General features: G+C 51.1%; 1 protein-coding gene across 6 annotated transcripts in view; it reads left to right on the top strand.

Annotated features, from left to right (window-relative positions):
• The window catches only part of SDK1 (sidekick cell adhesion molecule 1), a 715,898-nt gene that overhangs the window by 576,343 nt on the left and 117,591 nt on the right, over nucleotides 1–21,964 (top strand). For all 6 annotated transcript variants that reach the window (XM_074345583.1, XM_074345585.1, XM_074345587.1 and 3 more), the window contains 3 exons: nucleotides 10,553–10,668; nucleotides 12,279–12,471; nucleotides 17,492–17,590. In XM_074345583.1, the coding sequence (XP_074201684.1) occupies nucleotides 10,553–10,668; nucleotides 12,279–12,471; nucleotides 17,492–17,590 (408 nt within the window). The remainder of the gene's footprint in view (nucleotides 1–10,552; nucleotides 10,669–12,278; nucleotides 12,472–17,491; nucleotides 17,591–21,964) is intronic.

Genomic DNA, 21,964 nt, shown 5'->3' on the forward strand with positions numbered 1-21,964 from the left:
GAGTTGTATGAGCTGTCTGTATGTTTTGGAAATTAAGCCTTTGTCAGTCACATCATTTGCAAATATTCCCTCCCAGTCCTCAGGTTGTCTTTTTGTTTTGTTTATGATTTCCTCTGCTGTGCAGAAGTTTATACATTTGATTGGGTCCCATTAATTTATTTTTGCTTTTATTTCTTTTGTCTTGGGAGACTGATCTAAGAAAATACTACCACGATTTATGTCCAAGAATGTTTTGCCTACGTTCTCTTCTAGGAGTTTTATGGTGTCTTGTCTTATATTTAAGTCTTTAAGCCAGTTTGGGTTTATTTTTGTACATGGTGTGAGGGAGTGTTCTAACTTCATTAACTTACATGTGGCCGTCCAGCTTTCCCAGCACCACTTGCCAAAAAGACTGTCTTTTCTCCATCATATATTCTTGCCTCCTTTGAAGATTAATTGACCGTAGGTGCGTGGGTTTATTTCTGGGTGCTCTATTCTGTTCCATTGATCCGTATGTCGGTTTTTGTGCCACTACCACACTATTTTGATGACTGTAGCTTTGTAGTATTGTCTGAAGTCTAGGAGGGTTATGCCTTCAACTTTGTTCTTTTTCCCAAGAATTGCTTTGGCAATTCTGGGTGTTTGTGTTTCCATTTACATTTTAGGATTTTTTTTTCTAATTCTGTGAGTAATGTCCTGGGTAATTTGATAGGGGTAACATTAAATGGGTGTATTGCCTTGGGCTGTATGGCTATTTTAACAATATTAATTCTTCCAATCCAGGTCTTTATACCTTTCTGTCAGCACTGGCATATGAAACATAATAAATTTGTCCTCCTATATCTCATTTACTCCCAGCGTCCATTTAGCAGCTTGTGTGGCGTGGGGTGCACTGCAGTGCCCCATCCGATCAGTTCCTCTGGGTGGCACGCCATCTCCAGTGCCAGCGTCTGCCCCTCCTGGCACTGCTGCTGCCAAGGGGAGCTGCCCCTCCCAAGGGAGCCCTCCCACGGGTCAGCCTGTAACTGATGGCCGGCGGCTGCTGGGGGCACAGAAAGCCTCAGCCCCTGGCCTCAGTTTAGGACAGCCCAAAGGGGCATCCCTGCTCAGGGACTGGCTGTGGGGTCAGCGCGGCCTTACTGGCAGCTCTCTGCTGCCCTGTCCCGGCCTCCTCTCTTGCCTGCAGGTATGTCTCCTGAGCCCCGTACAGCTTCTGCAGGAAGCTCTCCGCGGCCAGAGTCTGCTTCCAGGCACTCGGTCTAGGACAGGTGTGTTTTTTGCAATGTAACGTTCTAAGCATTTCTTTTGAGGGAGTCAAACTCAACTATGTACCAAGTCCAGTTACTAACATTAGTAGCCATCAGTCAGCAATGGAAGCTTTTCTGATTTCATAATCTTCCGGACTGTGTGTCTCTGGGTCATCTGACATGTCACCTGTGTGGCGTCTAATGGCATCCTTCAGAAGTGGTACCTTGCCTGTTTCCTGTCCTTCACTGGTTTCAGACACGTGGCTGACAGTTTCCACACAGCCTGGTAAGATGAGGGAGTCTGCAGTTGCAGGAGTTTAGACTCCAGCTGTTAAATGCAGGACATTTTAACTAGCTCCTTGGACTCAGTCGATATAGTTGTAACCAAACTCATAAATTCCTGTCCTTCTAATTTTGTGCCTGCAGACAAGTTTCCCAGTTCTTATCTTTTTGTGTAAGATCCATGCTTTGTGGAAAGGTGTTGGTATTACTTACTTGGCATCATCGCTTCATGTGATCCTTTTTCCATCAAATACCAAATTTAGGCTGAAGAAGATGATTGGGACACACAAAATCTGCATCCTCACCATCCTTAGTATGTTCCCTGGTTAGAAATGTTTCTGCTCTTCCGACTTAGGGTACCTGGTGATGTTCCTCTAAGCACAAGTTGTTCGTTATGGTGGGGAAATGTGTCTTTATGCATATAAAATACTATTAATTCTATTGACAGATAATTTTAATAAATATTTATGTATTTAAATATAAAGTACAGTAAAGTGGACTGATGTATATACTGACTTCAAAAGTCAACTTTTCTAAAAGTTATGTTTGCACAGATTCTTAAGAAAGTTTTCAAATAAATCAGCTTGAATAAATTTTTAAATGAAGCATACAGGAAGCACTATTGACGTATTCCTTTTTACTTAATTAAAAAGTAAAATTCTGAAAAATGCATGACATGTATTAATTATGTAATCTCTCATCCAAAATATTTCAAAATGTCAGTTTGAAGCTGTGAAGCCCAATAGTCCTTTCTAATGAGTTGATTTAATGATGTAGATTATTCTTTTTAAACTTTTTAAAAAAATTTCTAAAAATGATTCATTTCACAATTCCATCAAGAAACAGATCCCACTGAATTTACATCACTACAGGGTGCAAGGAAGGGAAGGAGGGAGAAGAAAAAATTTTAATCATTCTTTCTCGGGGAGCACCTAATAGCAGAGAATAATCATAAACACAATCACACGTGCCCTCTGTATGCGACCAGGTGGAGCTACTACCAAATTAATTGAAAAAAATAGGCACACGCACTGAACAACAACAGAAGTTCACTGATGGTAAGAAACTGGCAACTAAAGTGAGACTCAGCTTGACCAGCTGGACCAGTGGGGCGTCAGGGAGGGTGGGGCTTAGCCGGCTGGACCTATGGGGCGTCAGGAAAGGCGGGGCTCAGCCGGCTGGACCAGTGGGGCACCAAGGAAGGTGCAGAGGCTGCAAGGAAAGTGCAAAATAGTAACTGGATTCGGAAGGTCTACAGAACAAGTCGTAAGTATAGTCTTTTTTTTTTAAATGGACTATTTTTAGAGGAGTTAAAGGTTCACAGCAAAACGACCGAGGATACAGAGATTTCCCACCCCCCACCCCCAGCTGCGGTGCTTTCTTACCCTCGATGAGCCTGCGCTGGCCTCTCCCAGACCCAGTCCACTTCGGGGGTCAGTCCCGGTGTTGGACGTCTGACGGGCGTGGGCGACGTGCCCACGGTGCCGGGGCCGCACAGAATCGTCTTCTCGCCCTAGAAGTCCCCCGCGCTCCGCCTGTGCCCCTCCCTCCCCTCCCGCGCAGCACTGATCCTTTGTCTCCGGTTTAGCCTTTCCCAGGAGGCCGCGTGGGTGGGCTCTCAAGCTGTGTGCCTAGCCTTTTCAGATCGGCTGCTTCCACTTAGCAGAACACGGTGCGCACGTAGAGTTGTCAGATGCAAGAAGTTTGAAATTACATTTCAGCACGTATCAATTTTTGAGTGGCTGTGAACAATGGCTTACCACTATGAGAAGCTGACGGACGTCGGTCTCTCCCGGCCCAGGTGTCGCCCATTGGAGGCACCTTGACGGCACCTCCCTACCTGCAGTGACTCCTACTCGCCACTCCAAGAAATCCACCCTCAGGGACCAGAAACAGCCGTTGTTTTCGGTTGCAGATGTCTCCATAAGGAATGAGACTCCTGTATCTGAACCCACCCTCGTGGCTTTCCTTTCACGTAACCTGGTTGCTGGGTGTCCCTGCGTGCTGGGTGCGTCCCCACAGGCTCCTCGTCCTTGCCCGTCCAGTGGGTTCAGGCTCTGTCGGGCTTGAGACAGAGGATACTCTTGGATCTCTGCTGGGGGGTTTATCTGGTGAAAATGGATTTATTTTTTGAGCAGTGGAAATCACAAAAGAGCATAGCACCTGTGTCTGCCAGGCTCCTTCAGGGCCTGCAGTTTCAGGCTGGAGGGAGTGGCGCTTCAGATGCTAATGGTCTGGAGAGAAAAGGCCCCCGGGGCAGCAGGAGGCCACCGACCCCCTGGGACCCTGGTGGGGGCTGAGCCCTGCTCTGTGCTCGCGGGCGCCACCTCCGCCCAGGGCCTGGCGTGGTAGACTCGCCCTGCCGTCCCCAGGAGGGCAGGGTCACGCAGCCCTCAGGAATGAAGCCATTTCAGCCACAGCAGCTCCTGGATTTGAGATGCTGTCGGGAAGGTTTATGGGCTGTGGGCCTCCTTCTCACTCGAGGGGATTTTAATCCCATTGTCCACAAATTTGTGAGTCACTTCTGATGACAATAATTAGGGAAAAGAGAAGTTGAAGGAGCTGAGAATAGAAGAGGGCTGAGAATTGGTGGTTTTCGGACTAAAGCTGAGGGTGGGTGAGAGGAAGGACTCTGAGGCATTAGAGCTTCCATGCTGTGACTTTGGGGCGGTGCCAGGCCCTGGGGCCTCGGTGTGGAGACGCCCCGGCTGAGCGGCTCTTGTCTCTTGGGGCTGCGCGCGACCTCGGGCAATGAGAGAGGGGAGGGATTGCCTCTGACCTGGGCCGCCCGGGGCGGGATGCATGGCGGGAAATTACTGCTCATTTAGTTTATGCAAAACGCCATTTTCTTAGCAGGGTTTGATCGGTGTGCTCTTTTTGGAGAACAGTGAACTTAGAGGTTGAGGGCAGTGTCGTTGTATCATATCTCACGGTTTGGGGCCTGGGAGTTTGAGCTCGGAGCGGCGGTTCCTTGTGCCGGGTCAGTTGGCAGGTGGGCTGGCTGGTGGCTGGGGGTCAGGGGAGGGAAGGTGGATTCACTCCCGCGTTGGTGTCTTAGCCGGGAATGCCCTAAGGCCGGACACCCTGGGACTGTCCATCAGGGCACCTGCACACAGCCTCTCCAGCATGGTGGCCTCAGGGTTGCTGGACTCCTTACATGGGCCCCCAGGGCTCCCAGAAAGGATGGCTCTAGAGAGAAAGTGTGGAAGCTTCTAGTTTATTAAGGCCTGGACCTTATTCTGTGGGTCAGAATAGTCCCAGAGCCTGCATTCAGGAGTTCCAAACACAGACACCACCTCTGGATGAGAAAAAGCATCAAAGAATTTGCAGCATTTTTAAAGTTAGTTTTATTGTGGTATAACTTACAGAGTAAAATTTACCCTTTTTAGTGTACAGTTCTGTACGTTTTGACAAACAAACACAGTCCGCAATCACTACCACGGTGAGGACAGAGTATTTCTGTCACCCCCAGAGTTCCCTTGCACTGAGCCTCCTCTGCCCCCAGACCCTCCGCCCGCCCTCGGCGACCGTCAGCGTTTTCTCCCCTCCGGCTTTCCCTGTCACAGAGCCTCACACAAACGGAGCCTGCAGCCTCCCGAGGTGGCCTCCTTAGTGTAACGCGTCTGAGGTCCGCCTCTGTTGTTGGCGAGAGCAGTACTCCATCCGCGGCCGGCCCGCGGCGTGCCTTCCTCTTCTCCAGCTGAAGGGCTTTGGGGGTGTCGCCAGTTTGGGGTGATTATTAATAAAACTGCTGTAAGCATCTCATGCAGGCTTTGTGTGACCTTCAGTCCGCACTTCTGTTGCAGAAATACTTCGAGCCAGGCCGTCCGGTCGCACGGTTAGTGCGTGTTCTCCTTCGTAAGAAGCCACCAGGCTCCCAGGTGGACGCTGCATCTTGTGCTCCTGCCGAAAATCAGGGGAGTTTCCGTTGCTTTACATCTGCGCCAAAACGTGGTCGTTGTTTTTTTCTAGCTCTTCTGATAGGTGTGTAGTAGGTTCACATCAGCTTCCCTGGTGACCAGTGATGTTTACTGAGAACCTTTTCATGGGTTTATTTCCATCATAATATTTTCTTTGTTGAAGTAACTATTTAATTCTTTCTGACAATTCTCTGAGTTTTTGGTTTTCTTATTACTGAGTTTTGAAAGTTTTTTTATGCATTCTGAATTAAAGTCCTTTATTGGATGTAAGTCTTGTAAATTTTTTCTTTCAGCCCATGGCCTGTCTTTTCATTTTCTTAGCAGCCGTGTTTCACAGAGAGGAAGGTCACTGCTTTGATGAAGTCAGATGTACCAGTGCCCTTCTTTTATGGATGACGCCCTTGCCACGGCTAGAAATCTTTGCCTGAGCCAACATCACAGATGTTTTTCCCTAGAAGTTTTAGATGACATTTAGGCCCATGATCGATACCCATTTGGAGTTAGTTTTCATGTATGGTGTGAGGTACGGATCTTTTTTCTTTTCTTTTTCTTTTTTTCTTTTCTTTTCTTTTTTTTTTTTTTAGCATTTGGATGTCCGTTTTTTTGCAGCACCATTTGTTGAACAGACTATCCTTTCTCCATAGCGTTGCCTTTGTGCTTTTGTTAAACACCAGTTGGTGTGTATGTGAATAATTCTGAATGCTCTGTTTTAGTGATCAGTGTTCCATCTCTTTCTCCAAGAACCCTTTGTTCTGATTACTGTAGATCTATAGTTAGTTTTGATATCACGTCGTGAAGGTTGTCCAATTTTGTTCTTCCTTTTTCAAAATTGATCTGGCTATTCTAATTTCTTTGTTTTTCCATCTCAGTTTTAAAGTTAACTTTTCAATTTCTAAAATAATGCTAGCTGCAATTTTGATTGGGATTAGTCAGCCTAGTGATTAGTTTGGGGAGAAATTACATTTTTATTATATTGTCTTCCAATCCATTAATATGATATGACTCTCCCTTTTTTTTTATTTTTCATCAATTTTCAGCATAAAAATCTTGTATATGGTTTGTTAAATTTATATCTATTTCATGTTTTGATTGTTATGTAAGTGGTACTAAATTTTTAACTTCAGTTTCCAATTGTCTGTGGCTCATGTTTAGAAATATATTTGACTTTTGTGTTTTGGTCTTACATCCTGTGATCTTGCTGCCCTCAGCTGTAGGAGCATTTAGCTGGTAGGCTCAGGGATTTCCTACATGGACAATTGTATTATCTGAATAGAGAGAGGCTTGTTTTGCTTTGTTTTCCTTTTCAATCCCTAGGCCCTTTCTTTTTCTTGCATTACTTCCCTGGTTTGCGTTTTCAGAATAGGAAAGGCAAGAAAGACAACTTTGCTTCATTTCTGACCATCAGTCTTTTACCTTAAATAAGATGTCAGTTGTAGGTGTTTTACAGGTGCCCCTTAGTAAGTTTAGTAAGTTCCTTTTAATCCTTACCTTAAGGGTTTTTTAAATCACTATTAGATGTTGAACTTTGTCAAATGCTTTTTCTAAATCTGTTAAGATGATTTTTTAAATTTTATTGATAAAGTGAATTGCCGTGATTGATATTCACATACTGAGCCACCCTTGTATTTGTAAGATAAATTCCACTTGATGAGAATAAATTATGGTTTTTCCATGTTGCTGAACTTTATTTTCTAATATTTTATTCAGGACTTTGTGCCTGTTTTCTGAGGGATGTTTGTCTGTAGCTTTCCTTTCCTTTAATAACCTTTTCTGATTTCGCTGTCAGGATGGTGTTTTAGAACGTCTTTTATTTCTTCTCCGGATGCCTGATGGCGTTAACCAGTGACCCTCGCGTGCTTGGCGTCTGCTTTTCCAGACGGCTCTAATTCTGTGCTCAAATGCTTGGTGGGCGTTTGCCTGCGCGGGCCGTCTGCGTCTTCCTGAGTGGGTTTTGGACGCGTGTTTCTTTTAAGGGATTTGTCCATTTGATCTACGTTGTTGGATGCATGAGCAGGAAGATGTTCAGAATGTTCTCTTCTTCTTTTAACATCAGTAGGCTTCACAGGGGCCTCACCTGACGCTGGTGATGCTGGTCACCTGTGGCTTCTGCTCATACACGATCAGTCTGGCTGGAAGTGTATTGATCTTTATGAGGACCAGCTTTTGGAGTCATTGATTTTCTCCATCATTTTTCTGTTTTTATTTCATTGATTTCTGCTCTTTTTCTTTATTCTTTCTTCCACTTTCTTGTTTGGGGTTTAATTTACTGTTATAAATTCTTAAGTTTCGATTCTAATACAAACATCTAAATGCTGTAAATTCCACTCTAACCCTTCGGAATCCCCCAATTTTGGTATGTTATGTTTTTCACTTTCATTCAATTGAAAATACTTTCTAATTTTCCCTGTGATTTCCTCTTTAGCTCATGCACTATTTTGACGTGTGTTTAATTTCCAAGTTTTTAGGGATTTTCCACATATCTTTCTGTTGTTAGGTTCGTTTAATTCTGTTGGATCATAAAGCATACTTTTTGTGATTTCAGTGATTTTTAACTCGTTTAGGTTAGTTTTACATGACGTATATATTGCAAATATGCCCATCTTGGTTAATTTCCACGTGTGCTTAAGAAGAACGTGTAGTGTGTTGTTGTTGGGTAGGTTTTTAAGTAAAACTTGGAGGTCAAGGTACTAGATGGTTGTTGTTCAGGTCGTGACGATTCTGACTCATTTTCTTTGTCTACTTTTTTGTTGTTGAGAAAGAAGTCTCCGACTATAGTAGTTGATTTGTTAATTTTTTCCTTTTAGCTTTGTCAGATTTGCACCTTGTGTTTTGAAGCTCTGTTGCCCACCCGTTTAGGACTGTTGAGTCCTCGTGGTGAGCAGATCACAACAGCATCAGACAGTGTCTGATTTATCACTGGTTTTTTTCTTTGCTAGGATTTTTACTTTGATATTAATACAGCCACTCCAGATTTATTTTAATTGGTATTTTCACATGTTTTTTCCATTCTTTTACTTTAAAGCTGTTCATATCTCCATACTTAGAGTGGGGTTGTTTTAGACGCCGTATCGTTGGGTGTTGCTCTTCGTCCGAGTGGTGATCGGTCTTTTATTGACCTGTCCAGGCTGTTCACACTTGCTGCCACTGTTGGTATGATGGAATGAAAGTCCACCATCTTGCTAATTCATTTCTGTTTGTTCCTCTCTTATGTTTTCCTTTTCTCTCCCTTTTGCCTGCCTGCTTTCTGATTCATCTGATATTTTTATAATTATATAATTTTTTTTCACTCTTGCCTATTTATATCTCATTTTCAAAGCTGTTTAGTGACTGCTCTGGAGTTTAAAATATATATCATTAATTAATTACAATTTATCTGGAAATCCACTATGTGTATCGTGTAGGAAGATCACATGCTTAGTATGCACGAGGTCCCAGGTTCAGTCTCCAGTACCTCCATTAAAAAAGTAAAAAATAAAAATAAAAAATTTTTTTGATTGAAACAAAAGAATTTTAGCAGAATGTTCCCAGTTGTGTGATGCCTGTTGTCTCCCTCGTGCTCTGTCACAGGGGAGCCAGCGCTCACGCTCTCGCCCCCGGAGAGGTCTGTCTTTTCTTATATTGCAGACAGCCTGGTTGCCCTATGGCCGCAGCTTCCTTGTGGGCTCAAGGAAAGTTAAGACGCTATAGTCTGTGCAGCCTTTCCTCGTTCTTGATGGATGTGACGTTCTTGCCAACTCTCTGCATTGAGGCACAGCGACCCTGTGGCCGTCTTTAGCACCCAGACTTGGGGTGGGTGCTGAGTGAGAAGTGGGGTGGTTTTCTTGGTGACTCACAGAGCGGGGACAAGAGGTACCGCAGCCGGAGTCAAGAGCAGGTGGGAAAGGGGGCGTGAGCTGGAAGAGCGGACTGGAGGGGCTGGGATGGATCGTGGTTTTCCGTCTCCGCCCAGTGCGATGAGCTGCTCAGAAGAGCACGATGAAAGGTGTGGTGATTTTCAGCAGGACCACGCTCTGTCCTCACGTGCTTTGTGCCCTGGGACTCTCGTCTTTCCTTCTGTTCCTTGAGCTGAAGGATCCCGTGGGCTTCTGCGTCTTTGCTTTGAAACAGGTTCCTAAGGCTCCTAGAGCATCCTGCCCTCAGTCGGCTCCGCCAGTGGGCGGCGCCCTCCCCCAGGCCTTAGAAAGCCAGCCCCGCCATGTCGCTGCCCTTTTCCAAAAACTTTTGGTTCCCCATTGCCTACCGTGCAGATTGTCGACCAGCGTGTGTGGCATACAAGGCAGTCCCCAAAGTGGCCTGTCCACTTCCCCCTCTGCCACACCCCGTGTCCAGCGACGCTCACTCCTTTCACCAGGGTTTCATGGCCCCGCGCCGTTGCTCACTCCATTTTCCCAGAGGCGAATGCTTTTCTCAAGGCCTTTCCCTCTTCAAAGTCTGCCCTTCCTTCCAGACCCAGCGGGAGTGTCCCCCGATCCGGAGCCCCGACTCTTTCCTGGGGCGCAGGTGGTGGCTCTGCCCTGTGTTCACCAGAGGGACTTGCCTGTTTCAGCTACATGAGCACCTCCTGTGGAACGAGCCCTCCTTGGAGGCAGGCCCCCGGGCCGGTGTGTGATTGAGTTCAATAGCTGTTCCATACAAGAAGTGGAAAAATTTTTTAAAGGGTGGCTCCTGTGGCAGACAAAGAGAAATTTAGTTTCCAAAGGAATAAATTACATATGAAAAGGGGTGGTTTTTTCATGTAAAGGATCACTGGGCTTGAAACACAGTGACGTGTAAAGGGAGAGGCAGACTTCTAGATGTAACCTTGCCTGCTCTCACTTGCTGGGCAGCTGAAAGTAAAATCAGAGCAATCGCGTGCGCTCCCCATCTCAGGATCCTAGGGAAGGCGCGCTCCTGCGAGGCGATGGTGCTACGCCTGAAAGACTTTGCCAGAGAAGGCGAGAAACAGCCCGATCCTTCCTCTTTGTAATGCTGTTAGCTTCCAGAACATTCGCCACGCTCGCCGTTCCCAGGGCCGGTGACGCGTGAGTGGCAGCTAAAGGTTTCTTCCCCATCTCTCCCCCCCCCCCCCCCGCCCCGTGCCTCCTGCCGTCTGTCTCGCTGGCCCTGACGACCGCCTCGGCACAGTGCCCACCGCGCCCCCGCAGAACGTGCAGACGGAGGCCGTGAACTCCACGAGCGTCCAGTTCCTGTGGAGCCCCCCGCCGCAGCAGTTCATCAACGGCATCAACCAGGGCTACAAGGTGCGCGCCGCGGCCGGGGTCGATGGGGAGGCTGCCGCCCTCCTGCCGTCAGGGCCCCCGGCAGCAGCGCGGAGCGTGCCGGCCCCGGCAGGGGCACCTTCGTCCAGGGGCCCATCGCCAGCTACGCGGGCTCCGACACTCGCGTTCTAGTTACCAAGAGGGCGCTTCCTGCAGAGCGGGGCCGCCGGTGACAAACGCCACCGCGTTTCAGTTTGCGGTGGGAGGCCTGTCTCGGCTGACTGGACTCAGCATGTGCAGAAAGCCCCTCTTCCCGGAAGGGGACCTCTCAGAGGAGCCCAGACTCAGAACAAAGGGCGCTGGGTGACGTTTCCATCAAGTAAGGATAAGTCCATGCCCTCTCGATACGTGAGGGACAGTTCTGTTTGTAGAACTGAGACCCGCCGACTCGGGACCTACCTGGACCGAGCTGGCGACAGGGACAAATTCCGCCCCCCCCCCCCCCCCCCCCCCGTCCTTAGCGCCCGAGCACGTCACCTTCCTAGGCGTGCTTGGGCGCATTTCCCAGAGCGCAGTCTGTCTCTCCTCTTCCATCAGCTTCTCCCGCGCTTGGCAGGGCGCTCGGCCTCCTTCGCCTGCGGTGCAGACGCGGGCCTTCCGCGCTGGTGGGTGAGCTCGGGCGAGGCCTTCCCAGAGAAGGGAGTCCACCTGGTTTGTGAACACTTGGCAATCTCAGGTTCAGAGACTGTTACTTCCTCAGACACACAGTTCATTTTTTTTCCATTCGGACTCAACTTACTAAAACACTTGTTTTTCGCTGGAAAGGCAGACGTAGCCAGAGTCTGTTCTGCCTTTTCTCTTCCTCCCGAGAGAGAGCTGCAGTCAGAAGCTTCTTTGAAAGGAAATCATATTGATCAACGAAAATGCTTCTGCCTCCCTGATTCTCCTGTCAAGTCTTGTTGGCACGACTGGGCCGTCCACTCAGTGGCTCAATTGTCACCTCCGTCCATACAAACCTGCTCTTGTCCTGCAGCGGGTCAGTTTCAGAGTGAATTAACCCTAAAAGCGTTTGGTGTCAGAGGAATTAAAAGTCACATTCGTACAAAATGTTGCCAAAACATTAAAACAGCCTCCTTTACACTGTGTTTCTTTAAAAGTACAGCCAGTCTCCTTTTCAGAAAACTGGTGAGATATAAATTATAAGTCCTTAGCGTGGTTCCCATCCCCCCGAGGCTTCAGAAAGGGCACCTCTCTAGGAAAACATTTGTATTTATGTTTATTGCATTGATTCAGTTGAATAACAGATGATGTCATCATTATTTCTTAACATTAAAAATTATACAAGTTTAAGTGTAGAGAAGGTGAAGGTTTGAGGAGTGTCTTTTCCCAATATGAGTAAAAGTAGATATTTTATTTACATATATATGTATAAAATGTATGTAAGTAAACACATCTGTATTCAGTAGTCCATGAGATATCTTTTAAACTCAGTATTTTTCAGTGCAATTATAAAATGTAGGATTTATGGAGTTTCTTGATTACAACTTTGCTATCTTTGAAGACATATTACGAGCAAAATAAAATTCTGGTTCAGACTTGAGAGTGAAGATGTGGAGTTAAAAGGATCTCTTTCTCAACCCACTCCATCCTAGCTTCTGGCGTGGCCGGCCGACGTCCCCGAGGATGTCACGGTGGTCACCATCGCTCCAGATTTCCACGGAGTCCACCACGGGTTCATAACTAACCTGAAGAAGTTTACCGCCTACTTCACGTCGGTCCTGTGCTTCACCACTCCAGGGGACGGGCCTCCGAGCACGCCTCAGCTCGTCTGGACCCATGAGGACAGTGAGTACCCCTTTGCCAGGTGTCTTGTCAGTAGCCCCGAGTCAGCTGTCGGAGAGGTTTGGGCCACTGTCATGTCCAGCGCCAGGCAAGAGCAGGGGTGGAAACTCCGTGTTCTCAGGGTGTTTGCAGTCAGCTGGCCCCAGGGAGGGAAGTCACTGTGAGTATAATAGTGTTGGGTGGTGGTGGTCCGTGGAGCGTGGGGTGCAGTCAGCCTTTGGTCTTGTCTTGCTGGACCCCTCTTCACGCAGGTTTCAACTTCCAGTCCCTTTACCTGCTTCCTGAATCCCCTGTAAAGCCCCCCAGCCCAGGCCTCCCCCGGCCCCTCCCCAGCGGGCAGTTCACCCAAGTCTCTTGAAGCCCTTTGACCTTCCATTATCTCCTTCTGGTCAGTTCAAATCAGCCCCTTCTCTGCTCTCAGGCCGAGTGATGCTTCTGAGAACATTTTCTGATGAAGTTATTCTGAGAAAATACTCACAGATGTGCACGAAGCTTTGTGTCCAGTGAGATTCATTACCCTTGTTGGTAATTAAAAACAATGAAAAGTATTCTAATGTTCCAAAGGGGAATCGTTGAAAAATTGTGGAATGATAGTATACTAAATATTTTGCAGTTATTAAAAAAGGTTTTGAGAGAAAATGGTCATGATCTAGTGTTAAGTGAAAAAAAACAGTGTGCAAAGCTCTGTGAGGTCTGTTAGGCGAGAAAAGACCTTGAAGTTTGCCATGACCTTGAGAGCTGTTACCTTTATATTTTTATTTGTATTTTTCTGCATATTCTCATTTCCACACTGAGCGTACACCTCCTTTATAAGGAGAGTTAAAACTTAAGTAAAAGTTTTTCAGTGAAATCCTCTGATCCTGGGGAGTCCTTTTTTGGGACTTTTAAAATTATAAATTCAGTTTCCTTAATGACTCTAGTACTATTCCGTTGTCTGTCGCATCTTGGCTGAGTTTCGGCAGTTTGTGATGGTCAGGGACTCATTCCTCTAAGCCGCTGCATTTGTGAGGGCGAGGCTGTTGGTAGCACCTCCTTATTGCCTTTCTAGTGGCTGCAGAACATGTAGTCACAGTCCCTGTTTCCTTCTGATATTGGTGATCTGTTTCTTCTGGGGGGGTTTCGTGGGTTTTCTGGTCATTCTTCCCAGGAGTTTATCAGTTTCATTGATTTTTCTTGAAGAACCAGTGTTCTGTTTCACTGATATTTTGTATTATTTTCTTATTTTTCAATTTAATGGATTTCTGCTCTTATTTTATTATTTCCTTCCTTCTGCTTGCTTTAGGTTTATTTTGCTCTTCTGCTTCTAGTTTCTTGGGGTGAGCACTTAGGTGACTGATTTGAGGACTGTCCCCGTGTCTCATGCAAGCACTGAGGGCTATAAATTTTCCTCTTCACACTGCTTTAGCTGCATCCCACGTATTTTGATATGTTGTGTTTCATTTTCATTCAGCTCTGTGTTTTTATTTCCTCTGAGGCTTCCTCTTTGACCCATGGGTTACTTAGATGTGTGCCATTTAATTTCAAATGTTGGAGATTTTCTTGTCTTTCTGCTATTGATTTCTAGCTTGACTCCATTACAGTCAAAGAACATACTTCGTATAATTCCAACTTTTTTTTTAATTTATTGAGATTTGTTTTATGGCCCAGGATATGATCAGTCTTGGTGAATGTTTCATGAGTACTTGAAAATATAATATATATTCTGCTGTAGAATCTGCTTTACAATCATAGACTTTATATACCCCTCATCAGATTTTAGGATTAAAGGAGAAAGTTGGTCAAATTTAGCCTTTTCTTCTTTAAAAAAAAATCATGGCTGTCCTGTCCAGTCCTGTGCCTCTTGTCCCTGCCATCAGTGTAGGGGACTGAGTTGTTCATCCGTCTACCCAACATGCAAACACGTGTATGTTCCTACATTCGAGTGTTTGCAGGGTGCCCCTTCTGTGGGAGGTGGCCAGCTGTGTGTCGAAGGTGTAGCAGAGATACGTCAGTGCGGCCTCTGCCCTCAGGGCTAACCAGCTCAACAAGACGTGAGGTGGACAGGCCCGGGGGCAGGGCTGTGAGGAAGGAGGTCCGTAGCAGTGGCTGTGGCAGCCCCGTGAGGAGTGACAGGAAACACCTGGGGGAGTCAGGTCAGTCTCGTAGAGGAGGTGACGGTTGGCAGCCTGACGGAGTTGCTTTTGCAGCAGAGAATGGATGAGCAGAAACAGAACCCATAAAGGCAGGGCGTGGAGGAGGTGTGGGAGAGTATGAAGGGTTTAGCTTGGCTTTGGTGTCGTCTGTGGGGGCGGGGGTGACCCTAGAGAAACAGGCTGGGGGCTGGCCCAGAGGAGTCTCAGTTGCTAGGTTCAGGCACGTGGACAGAGGTAGTCCAGGCACTGGGGAATCACAGAAGGAAGTCCATGAGGGCTGTTATTTGAGTGGCTCTGTGGTTTGGGGCTCCACCCGGAGGATTCGTGATGATGCACTGGAGACAAGGGAGAAGCAGTCAGGGGCAGAGGCGGGTAATTTGGAGCCTCTACCCCAGCGGTGGGGACAGCAGTCGGGGAGATTCTAGACGCATGTCACAGAGAAGTGGGGCCAGACAGACTTGGGGGTGGGGGAAGGGCTTCTCCGGGACGACTCCAGCACTCCAACACTGGGGGGAGGGTGATGCCAGTAACCAGGACGTGGGGTGCAGGTCCAGGGTGAGGACGCAGGTTGTCACCAGGACACGCTCAGTGTGCGGTGCCCGGGGGACATCTGACTGGGTGTTGCCCATGGACGGTAGAGACTGAAGAGGTAGATCTGAGAGTCCTTGCAAGTAGCAGTTGTGACCTTACTTCCCAAGGAAAGGTTAAGGACTATAATTGAGCGTGTGGTCTGACCACAGATGGAAACATTTGAAATCAGCTGCGCCTCAGAGCGTCTGGGGTTTGAGGTCCTTGGCGGGTGAAGCGCTTTGGGGTTCACTTTGGGACTCAGGTGGGCTTCGGGGGGGGTCTCGCTGGGCTCTGGCACAGTCGTGGCTGGGGGCTGGCGTGGGGAGGGCTCCGGCTCCGGCTCCGGGGCCGAGTGCGGCGGGCCTAGCAGGGCGCCCGGGCTGGGTCTCCGGGCGAGGAAGAGACGTTCTGCCTGCGTGGAGGCCCGCCCTCCGCTCCCCTGTAGGGGAGCTGCCTAGCCCTGTCCGTACACGGCAGGGATGGGAAAGTCGCCGTGACTAAGGGGGTGACGGGAGCCCTAGGAACGTCTATCGGGCACCCCTGATGGCTCGTCATTATTCAGACGTTTTCCTCAATCTCGTGACTGAGGGCATCACCTCAGCTCCAAACACAGTGGGGCCAACTGGAGATCGGGTTTTACTTTCCAAAGGACATTTATTAAAATCAAAAGTGACAAAAAGCAGAGCCTTCTTCAGATAAAAGAGAGAAGGCTTCTGGCTGAATTCTTTACTAAACGAAGTCTCATTATTGACAGTTAAACGGGCAGACGCACACTGTGGGGAGACACCCAGGCTGCTGTGCAGCCAGGGAGCATAGCAGTGGAGGCAGCAGGAAAAGGAGAAGCAGGACTTCTCTCTCAGGATGCAGAAGGCTGGCAGTGATGTCGTCCTCTTGAGAATTTTCTAACTGAACCACCATTTTTGATGAGCAGGGAGCCTGTTGCCCCTACTTAGAAAAATAGAGCATCGTGTTAAATGTGGACGAGCCCGCTGGAAGGTGGGAGGTGGGGCTGGTGCCAGCTCCGGGGCTGCAGCCTTTAAAAGAGAAGCGTGGCCCCTCGGGCGCTGGACGAGGGGTCTCCATCGCTCTCTAGTGATGATGCTGGAGTCAGTTCCACATCCAGCCGACCTCCTCCTCTGAAGCTCTGATGAAATAAGAACTTGGAGGGGTGGGGGGTGGGTGACACAGGAAAGAAGAAACCATATAAATTTAAGCGTAGACATCGCCAGCTGGCTCCAGCAGAGCTGGAGGACAGGCGTACTTGGGCAGGAATCCAGGAAGCAGAAACACCTAGAATATAAAAGAAGCAAAAAGCTTTCTTTGCTGCTCTATCGATCGAAAAAAGGACAAGTCAGTTCAAAAATCTGTCAGAACGTCTTTCTGGAAACTCCGACCTGGGGACGGATGAGACGGTCTTGACAGACGTTCTGTTTCACCGTGTTCCGCTCCGAGAGTGAGATTCCTCAGCGTGTCTGAGCTTATCTGTAAAAGTCTTTCGAAAGTTTCACCCAGATGAGTGGATTGGCTGAGGCGGTTCCTGTTTTTTAAAAACCACAAGCTGTGTCCCGAGGCTTATGTCCAAGTACCAGTCGAGCACCAAGGTGTTGAACTCGCCTTAGAAACCTGCCGTCTGCGCGAGGCTGACAGAGGCCAGACCAGGGCTGAGGCTTGTCTGCTGGGGTCTGCTGACCTCTGCCCTCTGGTGGCGTTCAGCCGCAGGTCTGCCGCTCTGCCCTCCTGTGTTGGGAGGGGGCTGCAATGCAGAGAAAGTCGAGGGAAAGCACACATTTTCACCAGACATTTCCCATGCCTGCCCTGCACTGGGGTCCCCGGGGAGAGTGAGTGGGGGTCCGGCCCGCAATTCTGGGTCTGGTCAGCAGGCATCACCCTGCAGCCAGGTGTGGCCGGCCCTGCCCCCGGGCCAAGGCTCCCCGCTCTGGCTGCACACGTCCTTACGGCCCCACAGGAGCCAGACACACGACAGGGCTGCAGAGGCGACCGGCGATGCTGGTGCCAGTGGGTGCTTTCAGGGTCCAGCCGCCTGATTGTGCCAGTGAGATCAGATCAGGGCTTGTGTCTGAATCTCCTGCAGTCTGGGCTCTGCAGCCCCCGGCCTGGCTGGGATGAGGCTGAGTACAATAATCTGTGTGACCGTGGCCAGGTCGCCTTTGACGCCTTGGACTCCCTGTCCCTTCTGGGTGTTCCCCGGCGTGTCCTGCCGATTCTGGCTCCCCACTTTCCACCATTGGAGCGCCCCGCGCAAATCTGACCGGAGAGAACCAGGCTGCTGTGGTAACAGATGTCTCTGTTTTCATCGCTAGAGCCGGGAGCTGTGGGGCATCTGAGTTTCACGGAGATTCTGGACACATCTCTCAAGGTCAGCTGGCAGGAGCCCCTGGAAAAGAATGGCGTCATTACAGGTAAGTGTCTCTGTCTCCAGAAGGAGGGAAAGCAGGCTCGCCCCACGCAGAGCAACGGCTAGGGCTTCACGCACAACGGCTGGCAGCGCGCGGGGGCCCGCCGCCACCTCTGGGGCGACTGGCCGCGTGGCGAGGGCGGAGCCAGGCCACCACCCTAGGAGCGCGCCCTCCGAGCCCAGCCCCCTGCGGGGCTGCACCCTGGAGTTGGGAGACTGGCCCTCTGTGCGTTGTCTCACCAGACCTCCCACGCCTCTGATCACGAGGACCGGCGTTTCCTCTAGCCTCCTCCCGCTGTGCTCCCCTCCCTGCATTCTCAGCGACGCGACACAGTCCGGGAGCTCTTGGGACTGTGACCGTTTTACAGCTGAGGAGCCTGGGGTCCAGGCCTGGCGTGGGGGGAGGGGGTGGCCTGGCCTCAGCAGCCGGGCCCACAGGGCCTGCGTGTGCGGGAGCTCGCTAAAACCTGCAGCGACCCCGGCGCTTACGGCCAGCGTCCAGGCCGGGCGGCCCCAGGGGCTCCTGCCTCCACGTGCCGTGCTGTGGGCCCCGCGGAGCCCGGGGAGGAGCTCGGGAGGAGGGGCGTCCGGGAGACGGGACCCCAGAGCCGAGGGCCAGCCGCCCCAGGACAGCCGACTCCCCTCCCCCTGGCAGGTGTTTCTGAGAAGCAGCTCGCCTTTGCAGTGTTTTCAATTATTTTATTTTGCAGAAGAGATTTCTGGAAAACCTTCCAGGTTAAAGCTTAATTTAAATCTTGATTTGGAAAAAAAATTATTCTAGGTTTGATGCAATCCACACAGGCTCTGGCCTTGGGTGCAGTCGGGGAGGACCATGTTCCATCACCTTAGGGGCTCCGGGGGCCTCAGCTTCCCTCTCTGACCCCGGCCTCCCTCCACGGGCACCGTCACGGCCCTCACGGGGTTGCGGGGCACTCAGGGAGGTGGGCCGGGCAGAGCAGTCGCCCTGAGCAGCTTGGCCACCGGCAGGCATCCCTTTCTGTTCAGTAAACGGTATTTGAAACGTCAGCCAGCCACATGGGCTGCTTACAGCTCAGTCACGCTGACCAGATGCACCTTCTCCGTCAGACACTCTCTGGGGACACCACATCCATCCCACTAGTGAGCCCGCGGGAGCCAGAGCTGTCTCATCCGTCAGCAGGTGGTCACGATGTCCAGCTGCCCGCGTAAGGCAGAGTGGTCCCTCGTGCGCCCACACAGGCGGTGCGGCCAGCATCCTGGCAGGAGTGAGCTGCAGGGACCTGGAGGGATCTCTGTCTCCGGCCTGGCCACTCGACCCTGGGGCCCCTTCCTCCACCCTGTGTCCTGAGTGGCAGCAGCAGTGCCCGTGGGCACTTCCGCACGCAGGAACCTCAGCCTTCCAGGATCTCGTTAAGAGTCTGAACAACCACACGAGCTGCGTCTTATAATGTCTGAGACCTTGGTGATGATGTCCCAGGGTCACTGGCCAGCAGGTGGCTGAGCCAACACAGGTTGTAGGTGTCCTCTCCTCTGCATCGTCGCCAGGCTGGAGGCGGGGTTTGAGCCATGCTCCCAACCCCAACCCAGAGCTTCCCTGCCCCCCGGTCACTCTCTCAGTGACTCTGTAAGTCTCTCACGGGCCGCAGGCCAAAGAGATCCCCGGCAGTTCTGCTTATTAAGTAGTTAAGTGCACACCACTTCATGAGTATGTTTATCCTGGCAACTTTAATAGCTGTTTGGAAAAAGAATGCACATTAATTGAAAGAAGAGAATATTTTTGTTTCCTTCTTAAATAACCAGTTTCCCGCGGGCAGGCCGTGTGCGCCCCTGGGCGCCGCCCAGCTTCTTTCTCCGACTTGGAGTCAGAGTGGACGCTGCCTCCTGAATTTCCTGCCCCTCGTTGGTTTTCACCCAGTTCTTGTTTCCTTATCCCCCAACCACCAAAAACTCAGCTCTGCAGAGACAGGAGGCGCCCTCTGAGGCTCTGCTCAAGCTGGAGGGACAGCAGGCAGGCACCCACAGACGCGGGCCGGAGGGCCCAGCGTCCCTGACCCCTGCAGCGCCCGGGCACCCAGCCCACGGCCCTGGGACGAACCCCTACGCCAAGCTCCTCCTTTCTCTCCCGAGCCAACCCCTGTCACCACGCACCTGCCAAGTGCCCTCCAGTCACCTGTCCCCGAGCAGACCTCCAGCAGGCTGAGTGGAGTCCTCGGACGGCACCACAGAAGGAGGGCACCTTCGATTGGACGCCACCACCGCTCACTCTCTTTTAAGTGAACTTACGAATCTGGTTCTGCCGTCGAGAAGCTGGTGTTTTGAAATACACACTTTAGTTAAGTCCGGGAGTGGAAAAAGTCACTACTGAATTCGGACGTCAAAACCCAATCCGCTGAGCATTCTGAGGTCTTCTTAGCGGAGGACCGCGGTGCCGAGTGTGCACCGGAAAAGGCCGCCTGTTGCCGGGGAGAGAAGAATTAAACAAAGTGGGGGTGGGGCGGGGGCGGGACGCGCAGACAGTGGGAATCTAGTTTAGACAAATATCCCTTCAAACTACACAAGGGGACGAGAAGCAAACACACCAGTGGGAGGGAGAACGAGGCCAGAGCACCAAAAGCTGGGCAGGAGGCTGCCATTGGAAGAGAAGGCTTTCCAGCCCAGACCCCTCGGGGACCGCGAACGCGGCCCGAATCAGCGCTGATTTCGGGGGGGAGGAGACGCGGGCTGTCTGCAGCCACCAGCTTGGCCTTCAGTCTCCACCGTCTGCTGCGTTTCGGAAACCTGGCCAGGACTCCCTGGTGGATGGACAGATGGACAGGACTCCCCCGCTCACAGACACTCGCGCAGCCCCCGCCCTGTCCTGCATGACCACCCCGGACGCCTCCTCCTGGTTTTCGGTCTTGAAGGAGACCCGGGGGTGTGCTCTTCGGAGCGGAGCCCGCGTTCCCCGGCTGCTGGTCACGTCATCGGTTCTCACCCGCTAAGAGGCTCGGTGAGCCCACTTCCGAGTTTTATTGAGCGCGTACCTGTGGTCACGAGCAGCAGCCTTGTTTACGGTGGAGCCTGGCCTTCGCGGGGCGGGCGCCGCTCCCGGGCTGGGACGGTAAACGCGGCGGCAGAGGCACCGAGGGTCCGGACCGCAGCTTCGGGCAAATGCTCGGCCTCCGCTCGAGCACGGCGGCCCAGCTCGCCGCCGGCCTGTGCTGCTGCCCCCACACCCGCCGCGGAGCGGGAGCTGGGAGCTGCGGTGGGCGGACGCCCCGGGAAGGGCTCGAGAGGAAGAGGGCCTCCCCGGAGATGGGAGCCTGACTGTGTGGTCCCCCGGTCCCCCCCAAGGGACGCTGCCCTCCGTGAGGCTGTCCCCACACTGACTTGCAGGGCGGTGCCCCCAGATCAACTTGGTTTCCTGTGCCGCGTGCAGGCAACACCCCAAAGGCCTTTTCCGTCCTGCAGGGAGAGTATTTCCTCAAAGCCAGTAAGAGGGCCCGTGTCTAGGGCACAGCTGCCTCCGAAGCCCCTCTCAGGAAATGCCCATGTGGCACCAGTCCCGTCCCTCGAAGTCGCCCCGCCCACACCAGAGGCTGCTGTTACAGGCCGCCGGCTTGCCTGGTCCCCCTCCCTGGGCCGCCCTGTGGTCCCGATGATGCCCCGCGGGGAACGAGGCTTCATCAGACCTGAAACGGGTGGGTGTCGTGCCACCCGGGCAGATTGCCACTGAGCCCGCGCCGTGAATTCCTGCCTCCCTGCTGCCTCCAGAAACCCTGATTTATGAGGACCAGGATGCGGACAGACAGCTGGTGATTGGATGTACTTCTCTCTGGTAGAGAATTTACTTCAGATCAACACAGAATTATTTCTGAAGCTCCCCCGGTCGTTAGTCTCAGTCAGGCAGCCGTTTGGAGCAGGTCGGACGCCAGCTGGAGGCAGCGCCGGAGCCAGGCCGCCTGCCCGCCTGAGAGCCCGTGTTGACGGCCCCGCGCTCCGTCCATCTGTGTGCGCTGCCCAGGCCAGCTCGCGCTCTCGTGCTGTTTGTCGAGAGCCTTTCCCAGGTCCACGGGGTCCTCAGTTGTCCGTCTGGCTTGGTTTCCACCCACAGCAACGGCAGAGAACCGAGGTATCAGCGTTGATGCGAGCTGATCCTAGCATTCTCTTCTAAGGATGCTGGAATTGCTGTGTTTGGGCCCCAGGTTGCCATGCAGAACAAGATGCTGTATTTAGTAAGTTTTGATGAAGACCAGCTTTTAAACAAATAAAATTGACAGACAAGGTCATGACAGTAACAAGAGACGTAGCCGAGTGCATAGCAGCGCTTCTCGTCCCCACAGCAGCAGCCTTCTCGTCCCCCTGCCCCTATTCCGCGAGGACCCTGAGCATCACATTATTTGGAGATTTATCAGGCTGA

This window comes from Camelus bactrianus, chromosome 18 (genome assembly GCF_048773025.1).
Source record: "Camelus bactrianus isolate YW-2024 breed Bactrian camel chromosome 18, ASM4877302v1, whole genome shotgun sequence".
NCBI classification, from domain to species: Eukaryota; Metazoa; Chordata; class Mammalia; order Artiodactyla; family Camelidae; genus Camelus; species Camelus bactrianus.